The 16,272-nt window shown below is 35.0% G+C and overlaps 1 protein-coding gene across 1 annotated transcript in view; it reads right to left on the bottom strand.

The window, feature by feature from the left end:
- Positions 1 to 16,272, bottom strand: part of LOC134647818 (leucine-rich repeat neuronal protein 1-like) — a 348,919-nt gene that overhangs the window by 145,547 nt on the left and 187,100 nt on the right. Inside the window, exon 4 of the mRNA XM_063502144.1 lies at positions 1,975 to 2,022. Within this exon, the coding sequence (XP_063358214.1) occupies positions 1,975 to 2,022 (48 nt within the window). The remainder of the gene's footprint in view (positions 1 to 1,974; positions 2,023 to 16,272) is intronic.

Raw genomic sequence — 16,272 nt, 5'->3', positions numbered from 1 at the left:
TGTTTGCCTACAACCCCTTTGTTCCCGGCTAATTCTTCCTCGCACGCCCTGTTTTCCTACCTACGACGCCTAGGCGAGACTTAAGCACCTTTAACAAAGACAATGCCAACTTTCAGATCAGTTTCTCTTCTTCCATAATATCCTTCCTTCATAATAAATTCAAACAAAGGACAACGGGAAACCGCGCCGTGAACTTCGAAAGGTCCGCTACCAAGTCAGGAAGGAAAGCCCCGAAAGTTCGTCCGAAAAACCAGGAAAAACCCGAAAATTTAAGTCCAACACCGTTCCGGCGGTCGAGGACCCAATATTCGAGGCTTTCTTTTATTCCCTTTGTTTTAGAGGTTTTATTAGGTATATATCGTGACCGGCGACCGTGTCATACGTACGGCGCGTGCGTTGGGTGCATCAATCCCATTATGGAGATGGCCCAGATAACTCGTAAACTCGGTAATGAGACTTAACAAGATTTTAAAACTTTCCTCCCTTTGATACAAAGAAACAAAGAACCTTTATTTATGTTTTTGCTCGGTATCCTTTAAAGCGAAAAAACCCTCTTCAAAAGTCATTGACAATTTAAGACAAATAGGAAAATAAAAGACTGGGGAAATTTCTAAGGGCAAGCGAAGAATAATTAGTCTGGCGTTGGACGCGAAACATTCCAATAGGAGTTGTAAAGAATGCCTATTCGGACTGCGTAATGCCTCTTCTGACGCTTGCAGTACGACTAAAGAGATTCCGTAATTTGCCTTCTGAGTGATTTTTCGGGGTGATCAGAAGGCAGATGGCGCGATATTGGAGATCCTAGTTTTATGTGGCCCTCGCAGACAATGCGGCCCGAGTCGTAAAGTAAAAAAAGGAATTCCTCAAAGGGATCGAAAGATTTGCGTAAAAAGAGCGGGCACGAATATATCAAGCGGTCAAGAGCGGTGTATGAAAAACACATTATTTTCAAACAAAACTGAAAGTGCAGATTACGTGAACGCTAAGAAAATATAAGACGCTTATATGACAAGACACGAAGAAATTCTGTACACATTTTATAACGTTGGAACACGATAACATTTTTAACAAGACAAAGCATGAAAGGAATTGGATAAAGTTTCTTGCTTAATTGACAAATAACAGTATCTTTTTGCTTTAACGAAGTTAACTCTGAATAAGACTTCAATTTTTCTTCGCACAACTTTCTTTTCAATTGAATCGAGATCTTCTGTTACTTACAGTGAGGTATTTGATTCAAAATCCCATAAAATAGCCTCTAGTGAGGACAGGGAAAATATATCCCACCATACTTTGATTGATTTTTTTCTTAAACCTTTGAAAAAACTAACACTAGGTACTATAGAGAATATTTCAAATAGATTCATTCGGTTTTTTAACCAGAATCTGAAGTCAAAATTTCTTAAAGTATGGACCAGACTTCACCTTAGACTGAACTTTTTATCCAGTAAAAGTAATGTATTCACCTAAAGCCAATTCCTCCGTAAATTCACCAGCATATTCCAACTCGATATATTTCTCGGCTGTCGCGAGTGAGTCGATAGCTCCGTTCGGTTAAACGGAACTCGGGATCGTGACTAAGGTGGACTTACGTTTAGCACACTGATTCGGATCCGCATGCCGTTCCGGTGTGTGACCGAGACAGCGCTATACGGGTGTTTTTTCAAAGCCTAAGTTTTTTTTTGTAATTTATTCATACTGAGCAACTCTGACTATGGGACCAACCTCGAAATGGTAGAATAATAATTGGCTCTCCTATACCAAAGAATACAGAGATAAACATGCCATCAACATCCCGTCACCGCACCGACATCCGATCGGTCAAAATTCATTTTAGCGATTTCCATTCCGATCTACAATAAATTTTACCTCGATTAAGAGTTGAAATAACAACCTGTATAGATGTCCCGCTCGCACATCGCAGCGGCTTCCGGATTCACACCCAATGTGGATACAGCCTTAACGTGGACTTACCGTGCCAACCGTGTGCTGTTTATCGTTCTCATGAAGTTCGCCTGTCCTCTGCGAAAGAAGAAAATGTATTTGTTAAGTTAAGGTTTAGGCTTTAGGTAAGGGCTAGGGTAAAATTGAGGCCAAGTACCCATCTGGCTCATAAAATATTCATAATTTATTTCACGAACGGACAACTTATCCAAAAACAAGGAAAAATATTCTGAAATGCAAATTCAGTATTATCATTTTCGGCTTTCCAAACACGTCTAATTTAAAAAAGTAACTGTCCGTAAAAATCCAGTTACGTTATACCAATTTGTAAAAGTGTCATTACAGAATTTGTCAAGGGTCGAAGGTAGTCGGTTCAATGACCGGAACTCGCACCTGATGCCCACTAACATACTAAATATATCTTACACACCTGCTCTTAAGTGGATAGAGTGAGACGGGTAAAGATGCTGCGCCTTTGAACATCTGGGGCATGACTGCAATTTATTTAGGAGTGAGATAGGAAGCTTATTAATCTTACCTTGGGTGCGAAGGCGATGGAACATTGTAATATTTCAAGTTCTGTATTGTTTTCATCTTAGGACTCTTAGGTACTTAAATAAAAGCTGCTTTAGACTTTTTGCGGACTCAAGTAGACATTTTTCATGTCGTCTTTATAAATTAGGTACTTTTATTATATTCATTCCTATCTCAAATTGCGGTTTGGGTCTATAGGTTTATTTATTTAAACTTTATTGTACATATACATAAAAAAGTACAAATGGCGGACTTAATGCCTAAAGGCATTCTCTACCAGTCAACCATTGGGGGAGAGATACATAATTTACAAGGAGAAATTTAACCGTAAGTCATCTTGTGTATTTGTGTAGTTAAGTTATAAAATCCTATATGTATAATGTCACCAAATATTATAAAGTTGCGGGTAACTACATCCATCACGTAAAAAGCATCCAGGTTGCTGTTAGCATTCACAAAACGTTGTCAACCCAACGTCCAACATAAAAACACTTAAAAAAAGTACAAACAAAACTTAAAACAACATAAATATTACACACAAAGCGTTATCTTTACAAAACAAAACAAACTAATGAGTTTAAATTAAAATAAATCCATTTTGTGAACCGTGGACGGTACTGTTTTAAATAAATTATCCGGCGAGATCGGGGCCATAATTCAGGACGGACCCGCGTCGCGGACGCGTGGACACCTTTTTGTCCTTTTTGCCTGAAGGTAGATTCTGGTTTTACCAATTTGATTTATTTTTCATCTGATAGAGATCGCGAGCACCAATTAGAGTTAAGTTGACGTTCGGATGTCAACTGTAGCTGCATTAAGTACTGTTACAGCGTCGTTTCGTATCAAAATTACACAAAATGTTTCCATAACAGTAACAAATATCGTCGCTATACTTACTCAACCTCATATCTGCAACAATTATTTGATGGAAATGTCGCTTTTCTTTCATTCGGAATATGGGTGTTTTTGTCATCAAATGAGTGTTGCAGAAACGAGGTTGAGTAAGTATAGCGGCGATATTTTGGTACTACAGTAAAACCAGCTTAATACGATCATGCTTAATACGATTTCTCGCATAATACGCCATTTTACGCCGGTCCCTGCAACTTTAGGCCTGTTTTCATACATTTTTTCACGGTTAATACGACTTGAGTCCCGCTTAATACGCCATCTAAAATTATATATTACTTATCCGTCCCATTACGCACCATCTGCACGTTTGTGTTTTTGTCATAACCGTCGTATTGTTATGCAATACGCCGTTAGCCAACATTTTTTAATGTGTTTATTACCTACCTTAGGTTTTTTGTTTTGTCTAATATCTTTTGTCGGGTCCTTATCGGCGTGAGAATGCGATGCCATCTGCTTGACCTGTATGGAGCACGGAGTGCAAGCTATCGTTCCCAGATTTATTTGCAGCCAGCTAGCCAAGACTTTCTAGTTGAACCTATCGTTAGTGTTCCTAGATTATTTAACTTAGACCTGCCTACACTTACGATTTCATTCGCTCATTAGCATCCGTTGTCATAGTTTTTTTTGTTCACGTTTAATACTATTTCCCGTTTAAGACGCTTTTTTTGCTAGGTCCCCTCAGAATCGTCTTAAGCGGGTTCTACTGTACTTGTTGTTGTCCTATGGCACCCCAGAGGTGCAAAGGGCCTTCACAAGCTCGCGCCACGCCTTCCTATCTTCAGCGACCCTTCTGGCCTCGCTCCATCTCAACCCGACCGCTCGCAGCACATTTCCGACTACTTACCTTACCGACTGTTACTACTTACCTACACAAAAATTATAGGATATAAAAAAAATGTGTGTCTTAATTAAGTACTAGTTCAGTTATTTTTTTGAATTACTAATTACAATAACAATACAATACAAATCCTCTTTATAGCATAACCTCAGAATAAATGTATGTAGGTACATGGAAACACAGCCGTCTACTCCGTTTGCTTTACGTGTTCGGCTTATTTTTTTTCAGTGTAATATATGAAACCCATATCAAATTGTCAAATTAGAATCGGCCTCCTTTAGTCGTACCGTGTGGACACAAGAGCTTAGAAGTGTTTGCGGGTTGCTTTTAATAGATAAATACATAGCTTTTTGTTTTTTGACGCCTCATTGTTATTGGATTTAGAGTTTATGAGAGATGAATGCACTGATATGTATGCAGCGGCTGCATTCTGCTTGTTTTAATATAATCCAAATCGATGTTTATTAGCGCTTTGCAATTTTTTTTCGCTACAGCACGAACTATACGATCTGAATGTATAGTTTGGTAAGACTGTTTGCCAGAAGAGCATCGGCACAGAGAAGCATGACGCTACTGTATATATTTTTTCTTATGCTAGTATTATATTATAGCTAACCCTAAAAAGAATCAGTACTTATAGTTTTTTGGCAAGAATAAAACTTGTTGGCCAGACTATAAAATCAATAATTAAGTGCTCATCGCAAAGTTTTTGTTTCAAGTTTTTGATAGATACAAACAAAACACGCATTTCGAATAAATCTATAGGTATGTGACGTTTTCAACCAAAAGGTACCATATTGTACCAGATAGCGCCTTATCGACAAACGACAATAAATCCCCAATTTTTAGAAAATTGCACATATTATTTGATCTACAGAGAAAACAAGATGGAAGGACGTACTCGTAGTGCTAAAAGATATGATTGAATGCAAATTATCTGAAAGCGATGTCGAGGATAGGGCGAAGCGGAAGCGAAAGACACAGAAAGTTGACCCCTTCACTATGTGAGATACACAGCTTGGAAGAGAGAGAGAGAGAGCACATATAATTGGATGGTTAAATAATAGTAGTAGTAGTAGTAGTAATCACTTTATTGCACACAACACAGGTTTACATAATTATAGGGATCAAAAGGAATCTAGATTAAACACTTTATGAAATGTAGAATAACTCGAACAAACGTCAAACATCTCTAAGAAATGACAAATATCTCACGAACATTCTATTTGAATGTCAGTAGACATAGCAGCTAGTTATTAATAGCCGCGCTAAGAAAGTTGAAGGTATTTTCTAATTACTCCTAACGATGTCAACGGCGAGCTTAAATAAATGTTTGAGCTGAGGCGCGTTACACAATCCACAGTGACGTGAAGCGTCAGACTGTTATTACGAGGTGTGTTCCCATTAGTTAGAGTTAGTGCTAGCATATACTCGTAATAATAGGGTATTTGACTACTAGTCAAATCAGTTTCTTATTTCCAACTGTAAAAACGATTTTGCTACTATGAAATTTATAGGAAACACTAGCATGTGACGTCACAATCAAATTACCTACTCTTTATAGTTTTATACGGGTTTTCAAATATAAATTGTGTCTAAAAATAAATGCTGTCTACGTTTCTCTGTTAATCTTCTGGTGCTTTATTTCATCGCGTAAAATAATTTATATTAAATATTGTCAAATACCATATAGTACCGCCGTTTAACTGAGGTAGTGTGAGCCAAGGACCGGAAAACCCCTCTTTACGCTTAATCCTATCCATTCGGTAACCCAATCAATTCGGTTACCGTATCATTCGGTAACCCTATCATACTGTTACCTGATTGTAACGGTAAGCTTATTGAAACGGTAACCTTAACCTTTAACCGAGTTAATCTCAAAACCCCATCGCGTTAAGGTTTTTGTTAGGGGTTTTTAACCGGTTTTTATTCAGTTATGGTAACCTTTATTATCGGTTGCTTATTGGTTTGCTACATTCGTATTTAGTGATGTGCCGTCAGTCAAATACCTACTAAAAGAAAAAGTTAATTTATTAATAGAACTAATAGTTTATTTTGTTATTTTTGTATTTTTTTTTAATTTTGCTTATTTTAATGTTTTTGTTTATTTTAATGTTTTTGTTTATTTTACTTATTTTGTCTATTTTTTTATTTTGTTTATTTTACTTATTTCATTTATTTTATTTGTTATTAATTTTGTTAATTTTATTTATATAATTTATTTTGATTATTTTGATTATTTGGATTATTTTATTTATTTTGTTTATTTTTTTTATATATTTTATATATATATTTTTTTTTGTTTTATTTTTTTTATTTATTTTGTTTATTTTATTTATCTTATTTATTTTATTAGGATAAAGTTCATTTATTTAACTTAAAAGGTAATAATAAAAAAACATTACAACTAACTATGAATTAAAAATTTAAAACCTAAACTAAAATTAAAATAAACCTACTTAAAAATTAAACTAATACTTATAATATTATATAAAAACTAAAATGCAATACTAATAAAATAGATGTACATAATATAATTTATTTTATTTGTTTTATTTATTTCATTTATATTATTTGTTTTATCTATTTTATTTGTTTTATTTATTTTAGAAACTTACAAAATTAAAAGTAGTAGTAGAACTAAAACTCAAAAAATTTTTTTTCATCAAACCCATACGTGTGGGGTATCTATGGATAGGTCTTCAAAAATGATATTGAGGTTTCTAATATCATTTTTTTCTAAACTGAATAGTTTACGCGAGAGACACTTCCAAAGTGGTAAAATGTGTGTCCCCCCCCTGTAACTTCTAAAATAAGAGAATGATAAAACTAAAAAAAATATATGATGTACATTAACATGCAAACTTCCACCGAAAATTGGTTTGAATGAGATCTAGTAAGTAGTTTTTTTTAATACGTCATAAATCCCCTAAATACGGAACCCTTCATGGGCGAGTCCGACTCGCACTTGGCCGCTTTTTTTACGTACAATAATGACCCACTGTCAACTTTCAATCGCGATTAAAATTTGACGATTAACTTTTTTATTCGAATAATTATTCGAATAAAAAGTTAATCGATTAATGCCCAACTCTGGTAGTATGTAACTACAAAAGTTAAATTAATTCAGAATAACATTCTAATTGAATAAAACGTTATTTAGTATAATCCTACATCTGGAATAAATATTCCGTTTTGTCTTTTTCATTTAAAATAAAAGTGTCATGATTTATTCACTTTCATTTTATTCTAAAATAACGAGTGCAAGAATTATTCTTATTCAAATCGATTGGAATAAGAATGAAATTTCTGTTTTTATTCTTATTCTTATTCAAGTTATTTTTTGCCCAACTCTGCTCTAGATTACTCTCGTGTTGTTGAAGGTGACTATTGAACAAAATCTGCAAAATATCTTTCATGTATGAAGTCAATTATTTGCACTTCCTAGTACCTAATAACATGAAGATAATAAATATACCTACACAGGCGAAGCAACATGCGTATTTAAATCGAAATGCTGCGCTCCGCTGGCACGCGCTACAACGCAAGTGCACCGAATGTTTAAAGGTCGTGGTATTTTCTATTGTATTAGGATATTTAGGATTAAGCAGAATGCGGTGAGAGTCATAGTGACAACAATAAAGCCTTATTATTGTACTACACTACAGTATTGTTATCAGTGCTCTGCTGTGTCATGACTAATTGATGTAATTGTAGATACATGAGTTAGTGGTAAAAAGGTTAAATGGCATTTAGTTGGTCATATTATACGTCATATTATATGTAGTACAATGTATATAGATAGTAAAATGAATTTCGCCCCTCTTTTCAATGGTCGGATTGATTTGAATTTTTTGAAGCCTTCGAAACGGTGATGATAATTTTATAATGAAGCTACATAGAAAGTAAACTGCGAAATTATAATTATGATGGTTCAATGTATATTTCTTTGCGTATTAAGTATGTATTTTGTTTATTATTCCTACCAGCCTTGAAGTCTTACGTATGATATCTCTTTCACACCTACGGAAAGTGAATGAGATAGTAAATTACTGCAGGTAAGAAAAGAGTCCTACGCTTATCACTATAATTAAATAGATTTGCAGAAAGTTGCAGGCGTGTTTCCACTTGAGACCGTCATTTATTACTCATTGGCAATAACAATAGGATTAAGTCGTGGCGTGGTGAATTCTTTGTCAGCATTTGCTAAACACGTGCGGCAAGCGTTGTGTCAAACGATATTAATACCATTGAGCTATTATTATACCTGTTAATTTCCGTCTAAATAATAAATGCAAATTTTAAATATCAGAAGAGCTTTTAAAAACACCATAAGTCTTGGTAGTAACTCGGATACTGAAACCACATACTATAGTTCCTTTTTTTTTAGCATTAGAAATAAGGTAAACAATCTTGATGTCTCTTTTAATTGAAAAGCACATTTTAAAAATAAGTTACGGTAAATATGTAACAATTATGAATCTAATACGATCTTTTATAGTCTTCTGCTTTCATAAGTAATAGTTATGGTTTTTAAAAAGTGTTTTTCAATTAAAAGACATGTCAAAATCGCTTACCTTCTTTCAAGTTCTTTCTAATGCTAAAAAAGACGAACTATAAACATAATTCGAAAACAGAAAAAAATCATGAGTATTTTCCCCATTTGTTCCTGCCCAACGTGATCGCCGCGATACATGAGGCGGGGACATATGGGAATGATTTAAATGAAGCGCCTATTCCCATCTGTGCCCGGCCGGGAGAAATAGGAATACACCATATCGAGCCATTCCTTATCCTACCTTTAAAAACATCTTTTTTAGGGTTCCGTACCCAAAGGGTATAAACGGGACCCTATTACTAAGACTCTTCTGTCCGTCTGTCTGTCACCAGGCTGTATCTCATGAACCGTGATAGCTAGGCAGTTGAAATTTTCACAAATAATTAATTTCTGTTGCTGCTATTACAACAAATACTAAATATAATACAGCATATAATAAATATCTAAGGGGGGCTCCCATACAACAAACGTGATTTATTTGCTGGTTTTTGCGTAATGGTGCGGAACCCTTCCTGCGCGAGTCAGACTCGCACTTGGCCGGTTTTTTATTTTTTACATTAATTTAGGCACAGTGAGCCATTGAAGAGTTTCGCTATCCACCATCCGTTCAGAGCAGCTGAATTGTACCTGATGAATACGGGTATCGTCCAATACCAAGACTATGCGGCAGTAAATTAAATTTGTAAGATTTTATTGCATAAAATCACGTATAAATTAGTCAAGAAACATAATAGTTTCTTGTCTAATTTACTTCTATCTATACGTAACGCCTATACGGCACGCAGACTACATGTTTAATCCAGGAATATTATTTAGAATATAAAATCATGATTATATTTATTTGATTAACAATGAGATTATTCTTATTCAATTTTTTCACATACGAATTATTTCCGATCAAAACTATTTGAATAATTTTGACGGGAATAAAATCAACATGATTTTATTCTTAGGAATTCTTATTTAAATAATGATTTTATTCTTGAATGCCCAACACTGCTTACTAAGTATGTATGTATCTATTTATATTTTATTATAATTTATATTTATATTATAATTTAATCAAAACTATTTCACCTACCAATGTTATAGATACCCAATGAATATGTATAATGAATTCTACCTTAGTAGCACGGTCGCATTTTTATCGTTTATCACCATGCCTGTCACGTTCTAACAAGTATGTAAGTGCGAAAGTGACGGGCATAGTGATAGTCGATAAAAATGGAACCGTGCTGAGCCCCCTGGTATTAATGAAAGATTTGTAGTATTAAAATAAGTTTATAACTGCTATAGATATATATTTTCTGATCGCTGCATTAAGCGGTACAATGTAAATTACGACTTAGCGCATACAACTCACCGCATCTGAAAACATTTAAAACTAAAGTCTATTTTTTATTCGGTAGACTAAAATGACATTTCATAGTATGAAATGAAATGACACATGATGTTCATACTATGAAATGTCATTTTAGAATAAAAAAATAGACTTTAATTGCTTATTATAAAATAAGCTCATAATAACTAGTACATATGTCATTTGTTAACAATGGTAAAATATCTACCACAATCCGCCAGCGCATGTATCTTTATCACAAAGTGATTTTTTTTTTAAATCACTTAAGATAAATTATACCTAACCTAACTAGGTACCAGTAAAATTACTAGTTAGGTGAAAATTTTTCTTTAAATCAGTCCTTAATCTGTAGGTACCAAGTGTGAACCCGAAAATAAAAATAATAATCTAAGTAGGATAAAATATAACTAAATAATAGCAGATATTACTAGGATATGATGTTGTTTACTTGCAACCCCTTTTCTAAAAATTTTTAAACTAGAATTGCTCCGAAATTAACAAAAACAATAGGAACACACAGGTATAAATATAAACAAAGGAATGGCCGCGCTGCGGCTGACGCTCTAAAATAATACTGTAATCGCTCACTTATGTTTTCAATTTTAGCTTAAGGACTCAAAGTACAATATTGTTTGAATTGACAATAAGCGAAGTTACCGGCAAAAAAACTTGTTTGTGCTGGAGGCTTCATAGACCGCCCATGCCAACCACGGTTATTCAATAATAAGTCGAACTTAAGTCTGCGTAAAGATTACAATCGTTTGAACTGGTTGAAAACCTTATTATGAGGTAACAGAATAGACTGGGTTTTTATTTCGGTTACCGGTAACAGGGGTTAACTCGATCTGATACGGTTACCGAATCAAAGTGTTACCTTATCAGACGGTTACCGTTATGGTAGGGGTTTTTATAACCACTTCTAAAATAACCCTATAAAAAACCCCGGTTAAGGTAACCGGTTCCGGTCCCTGGTGTGAGCAGGTGTTCTTAATTTTAAATCTGTGATATTACATATTTGTCACATCTCTCTTCTACATTGGCCCATTGAATGTAACGTATCGTGCTGCAATAAATTTCCTATTTTTTATATGGCAACATGAAGTCCGAAAGACACACATCAAACCAGAGAGCTGTCTCTTGCACAAGTTACCATATTGACAATCTGTCAAGATCTCGCTAAGCTCGTCCCTATTTTGTGAACGGAAAAAGGAAGATCGGAGTAATTCGCATGCTTCTGGTAAGCTTCGGTAGCTCAGTCGGTCAAGAGCAATTGTACGTGTTCCAAAAGGTCGCAAGTTCGAATCTCCCTCGAAGCGGTGAATTTTTGCATTTTTCTTTTAATGTATAATTTGTTGAGTCGCTTGCAGACATATCTGCTTAATAAATACATTGATACCTATTGATATGTATTTAATATTTTACTGCTACACAATATTTTGGAATTTTAATTTTAGTAGATTAATAAATTCACAATGAGGATTAATTTATTAAAATAAAATAGCCAAAACAAAGGTTTATTTCTGATAGAATAACCGTTTATCATAGTAATTTAGAGGGCCGACTACTTGTACAACAATGGGTATCTTCGTCAGAGTAAAGCTCTTGTCGCGTCCAAAATCCTATTTGCTTCTTCAACGGTCATTAATCTCAACGCGTCGCTTCAATTCGGATTTCAATTCCAACAATCACTCTCACAACATCGTATTTCATCCACTATAAAACACAAAACACTGCTCTAATCCGAGCGGATAAGATCCAAATTCCAAAGACATTATCATAGTTTATAAGGCTTTAGGAAAGCTAGATGGTGGATTGTAAATCGTCAATGCACAATCCCTTCAGGCTTTAACATCGTGCCAACTCAATGCGCGATATGTTGGGTAAATACTTCATTGCCCTGACAAATAAGATAGGCTTGGCAAATACACTCAATAGCAGTTAAACTAGGTACATTATGTAAATCCATTCAATATAATTTTACCTACTTTCATACTTATTGACTGTAGTTGATCAGATAACCTCACAGACTTGATCCACAATAACATATAAAGAAGATTTTTCCTTGAAACCTGCTTTTGTAGTGATATTTCGACAGCCTGCACCAGACAGCTCAGAATTCGTCGGGAGATAGGTAATGCATAAAATTTTAGCGAGCGAGACGTGCCGCCATATTAAGTGGCGCGGCTGAAATATGTATGACACTTGCGAGTGAAGGCAAGTATTTAAATCATAATGAGAATATTTAAACGAGTAAATAACAGTAATTTCAGTGCGTTTACTAGCAAATAATAATTGAAGTGGGAAACAAACCCGAGCCAAATTAACTCCTCAAAAATTGTTTGTTCTCGTGGCGATGATATGGAGGCAATGGCAAGTATATGATGTTTTATAGATTTGTATCGAGTTCAGGGTTTCTAAATCAGTATTTTATGATTTTAGTCTCTGTATAATACATTTATTGCATTACTAAGTGAATTAACGTTAAGTCAGATATTGGTATAATATAGTGGCGATGATTTTCCAACCTGAAGGCCTACCGCGAAAATTGAAAATTCGTTATCTGCCTCTCTATCTCTCTTGCATATTTGAGCGATAGTAAGGGAGATAACGAAATTTGGATGTTCAATTTTCGAGGTAGACCCTTTCGGTGCAAAGTATCGTGTTAATCGTTAACTCGGGCAATTGTTGACCTCTAGAAGTCTAGAAGCATTATTTGGGCCAGTAAAGATGAGACACCGCGTTTCTTACTTTAATATTGCGAGGGAAGAAACGTTATTTTATTAAAATTGTCAGGGCAGGTGAGGTGAGGGAACTGATACCGGGGCTAAATCAAAATAACTGAACATTTTCGCGAGGAATATTCACTCAGGCGTTACACTCCAGTTTATTTCACTGAGTTCTCCTTTGCATAATATTTTTTCCCTTTCCTTTATTGACGTAGTCAATCGTTGGAATGAAATTCCTGTGTAATGTATTTTTTGGGAATCGTGTCGCGCTCACGGGACGCACTTCGTCGTTGGAATGCCTTTCTTATACGAGAATTGAATAAGTGCTGCGACATCCGAATACTAAATGGAACTTTATGAATTGTTGGTGCAATAAAATTGTTTGCCAAAGGACGAGACGAAGATATATATACAAAATGGAGAGATGGTAAAAACGTGCTGTGTGAAGCATGTTTAGCATGTGAAATGAAGTCGGGCATGGACTATTTCGAATTATGATTTTCGCGGTAGAATGCAGAAACCCGCATCTGTCACATATACAAGTATCCTACATTAGTGTTTTTCAATCTGTAGGTCGCTACACAACCTAATGTATGCTATATAAATACGACGGACGGCTAAAATATTCGCGGCCTAAGTTAGAAAAAAAAAACAGTGCTACTTTTTTCCCCGCCTCTTTGGCAGTTTAAATATTGCCGCCATTACTGATGATTATTTAAGATTAATAATTAACAGTTACTTTAATACTCTCTTTCATTTTCATTTCTTAGGCTACGAACTTTTCAGTCGCCCACGTGTGTTTGTGTGCATAGGAAATGATGATAATGGACATTCAACGTACTTATATTCCATTTGTTTCAAACAGCAACTATAGATTATATTATTCTTTCTTAATAAAAAGATGTAACAAGTATAAAATACAATGTTTTCTCAAAACATCAGCAACAATGTTACTGAATGTTTTCCGCTTCGTTTTATACACTTTCATAAAAGTTTTTCATCGCCGTAACTCACAGTTTATACATACAAACTACGGTACTTTGATAAATTAATGATATAAATGTTTTAAAATACCTTTCATTACTTTAACGGTTCAATAGAAAATCTTACACCATTCTTATAGCTTAAAAGAAAACTAATCCCCAACTAATGTTGCTTAATAAGAATAATTTAACCTTTCTCTAAAACAAGAAACGATAGGACAATAACAGGTTAAATATGTGAACAATAAAACATAATGAAGAGATAATAGATTTGTTGTTAAGAATAAATTACGATGATTATGTTAACATGCGACGACCCACTACTAAATTGTTAGGCGTTATACAAATAACTTTCTGAAAGTCTTATTCACAACTAAACGGTTATACAATGTGAACTTTAGAATGAAAGAAATGAAGTTTCTTTTCCAATTATAATTAACGGCGACTATACGATGTTGTGTCAGTAAACTCATTTTTGAGCTCTAAGCGTAGGTGGGCTCGCCCAAGACTGGTTTAAAACGGGTTCTAAATAAAGATATACTTGTCCAGAAGTTAAATTAATTATTGTTCCGTGTTTATTATGAAAATATTTACCTACTCATAAAACTGGGTTAACGAGCTGCGCAAATAGAAGTCTGAGTTTCCTTTGAACTGTACCTAATTGGGTTTTTATAAACTTAACGCTGTAACTTGCTCTAGGGCATTATTGAATTCCAAGTAAAGTAACATTGAACAATACTCAGAATTGTATACCTACCTATATTATCTTGATAATATTGTCTATTTATATTTAATAACATTTTACCTCAAAGTTATCGCACTCAGGTATGTGGGCCATTTTATTTAAAGTTGTCCCTTACAATTACTTTCTTTTAAATTGGGATTTTTTATGTTATTTCTACTCAGAATCATGAGCTCTTTTGATCCTAATAGGAGAAAAAAAGTGTCCCAAGATTTCCATACATTTTTCGATCTTTCCATTCCGAAACCGCCATACAAAGTCTATGAAAAAATGTTAACGGAATGGGAAAAAAACCTAGGGACACTTTTTTTCTCCTATTAGGATAGAAAGGGCTCGTGATTCTGAGTAGAAATAACTTATAAATTCACAAATTAAAAAAAAAGTGTAGGGGACAACTTTAAATAAAATGGCCCATGTCTTACTTAGTAACTTCGATAATATGTAAACTGAAATATATGCCATTTATTTAGAAAGTGATAGACACTGGACAGTTGCCGAGGCCGGAATAGAACCAGCATTTTCAGCTTACGCGGCTAACCTAGGTCTTGGACCTAGGTCACACGGCCACGGCGGTACCCGCCCCAAAATCCCACATTTTCATAAAAACACAAATCATCACTACATAGTATAAAAAAGTCGTTTCCCACTGTCTGTCTGTCTGTCTGTCTGTCTGTATGCTTAGATCTTTAAAACTACGCAACGGATTTTGATGCGTTTTTTTTTTAATAGATAGAGTGATTCAAGAGGAAGGTTGATGTATAATTTGTTAACCTGTGCGAAGCCGGGGCGTGTCGCTAGTAATATTATATAATACAATTAATTTGATTTGTTCTCTATTTGTTCGGTAATATACCTAAAGATCAGTAAAAACGTATGGAAATTTCCATTGCTCATCACTTGTGTGTATAATGCACAATGATGAAGTCAAAATTGAACTCTTCCAGATTGGTTTCGGAATCCTAAGTCAAGTGGTTTGGCAATCTGCAGCGGTGCATCTATCTCTTTTACACGATTACGGCGAGCCTGCGGGAAGACAAGGATTTATGATGCGATTCGCACTCGATTACTAGTTTGATTTGTTGGCAATCTTGTATCGGCTTTTGCTTCGATGAGAAATATCGCCTATGTTTTACGTCACTGGAAAAAGGGGCAAATTAAACAAAAAATAGCAGTATTTATATTTTATAGTTTCGTCATACCTGTCTGTCCGGCCGTCCGTCTGTATGTCCGTATGTCACAAACATTTATTTCAAAACTATAAGGTATGTAGTAGGCGCAGTATTTATATTTTGTAGTTTCGTCACACCTGTCTGTCCGGCCGTCCGGCTGTATGTCCGTATGTCACAACCATACGATACGACCATTTGGGGGTCGATGTTGCTCCACGTCCGTAGGAATTACCTTAGATAGCCCTACACGTGATCCCCGGGTGGTGCTAAGAGCGCAACAACTTTGGCAGCTGCACTGCCTCTTCAAGGTCTCGCAGCTTACTCTACTTCAACAACCAATACTCGATATGAATTCGGATGCTTCTAAAAACGGCACTTTTAAGCGCCCAAAAACAAGGAACGTTGGACCATCAGTTCGCGTTTTGCAACTGAATATAGAAAGTATTAGTAAATCTAAGACAGAATGTTTGCACAAAATCTTGCATGACAATGACATTGACGTTGTC

Source organism: Cydia amplana, chromosome 5, assembly GCF_948474715.1.
Source record: "Cydia amplana chromosome 5, ilCydAmpl1.1, whole genome shotgun sequence".
In the NCBI taxonomy this organism is placed as follows: Eukaryota; Metazoa; Arthropoda; class Insecta; order Lepidoptera; family Tortricidae; genus Cydia; species Cydia amplana.
This window is presented reverse-complemented; position numbering and strand designations above follow the sequence as displayed.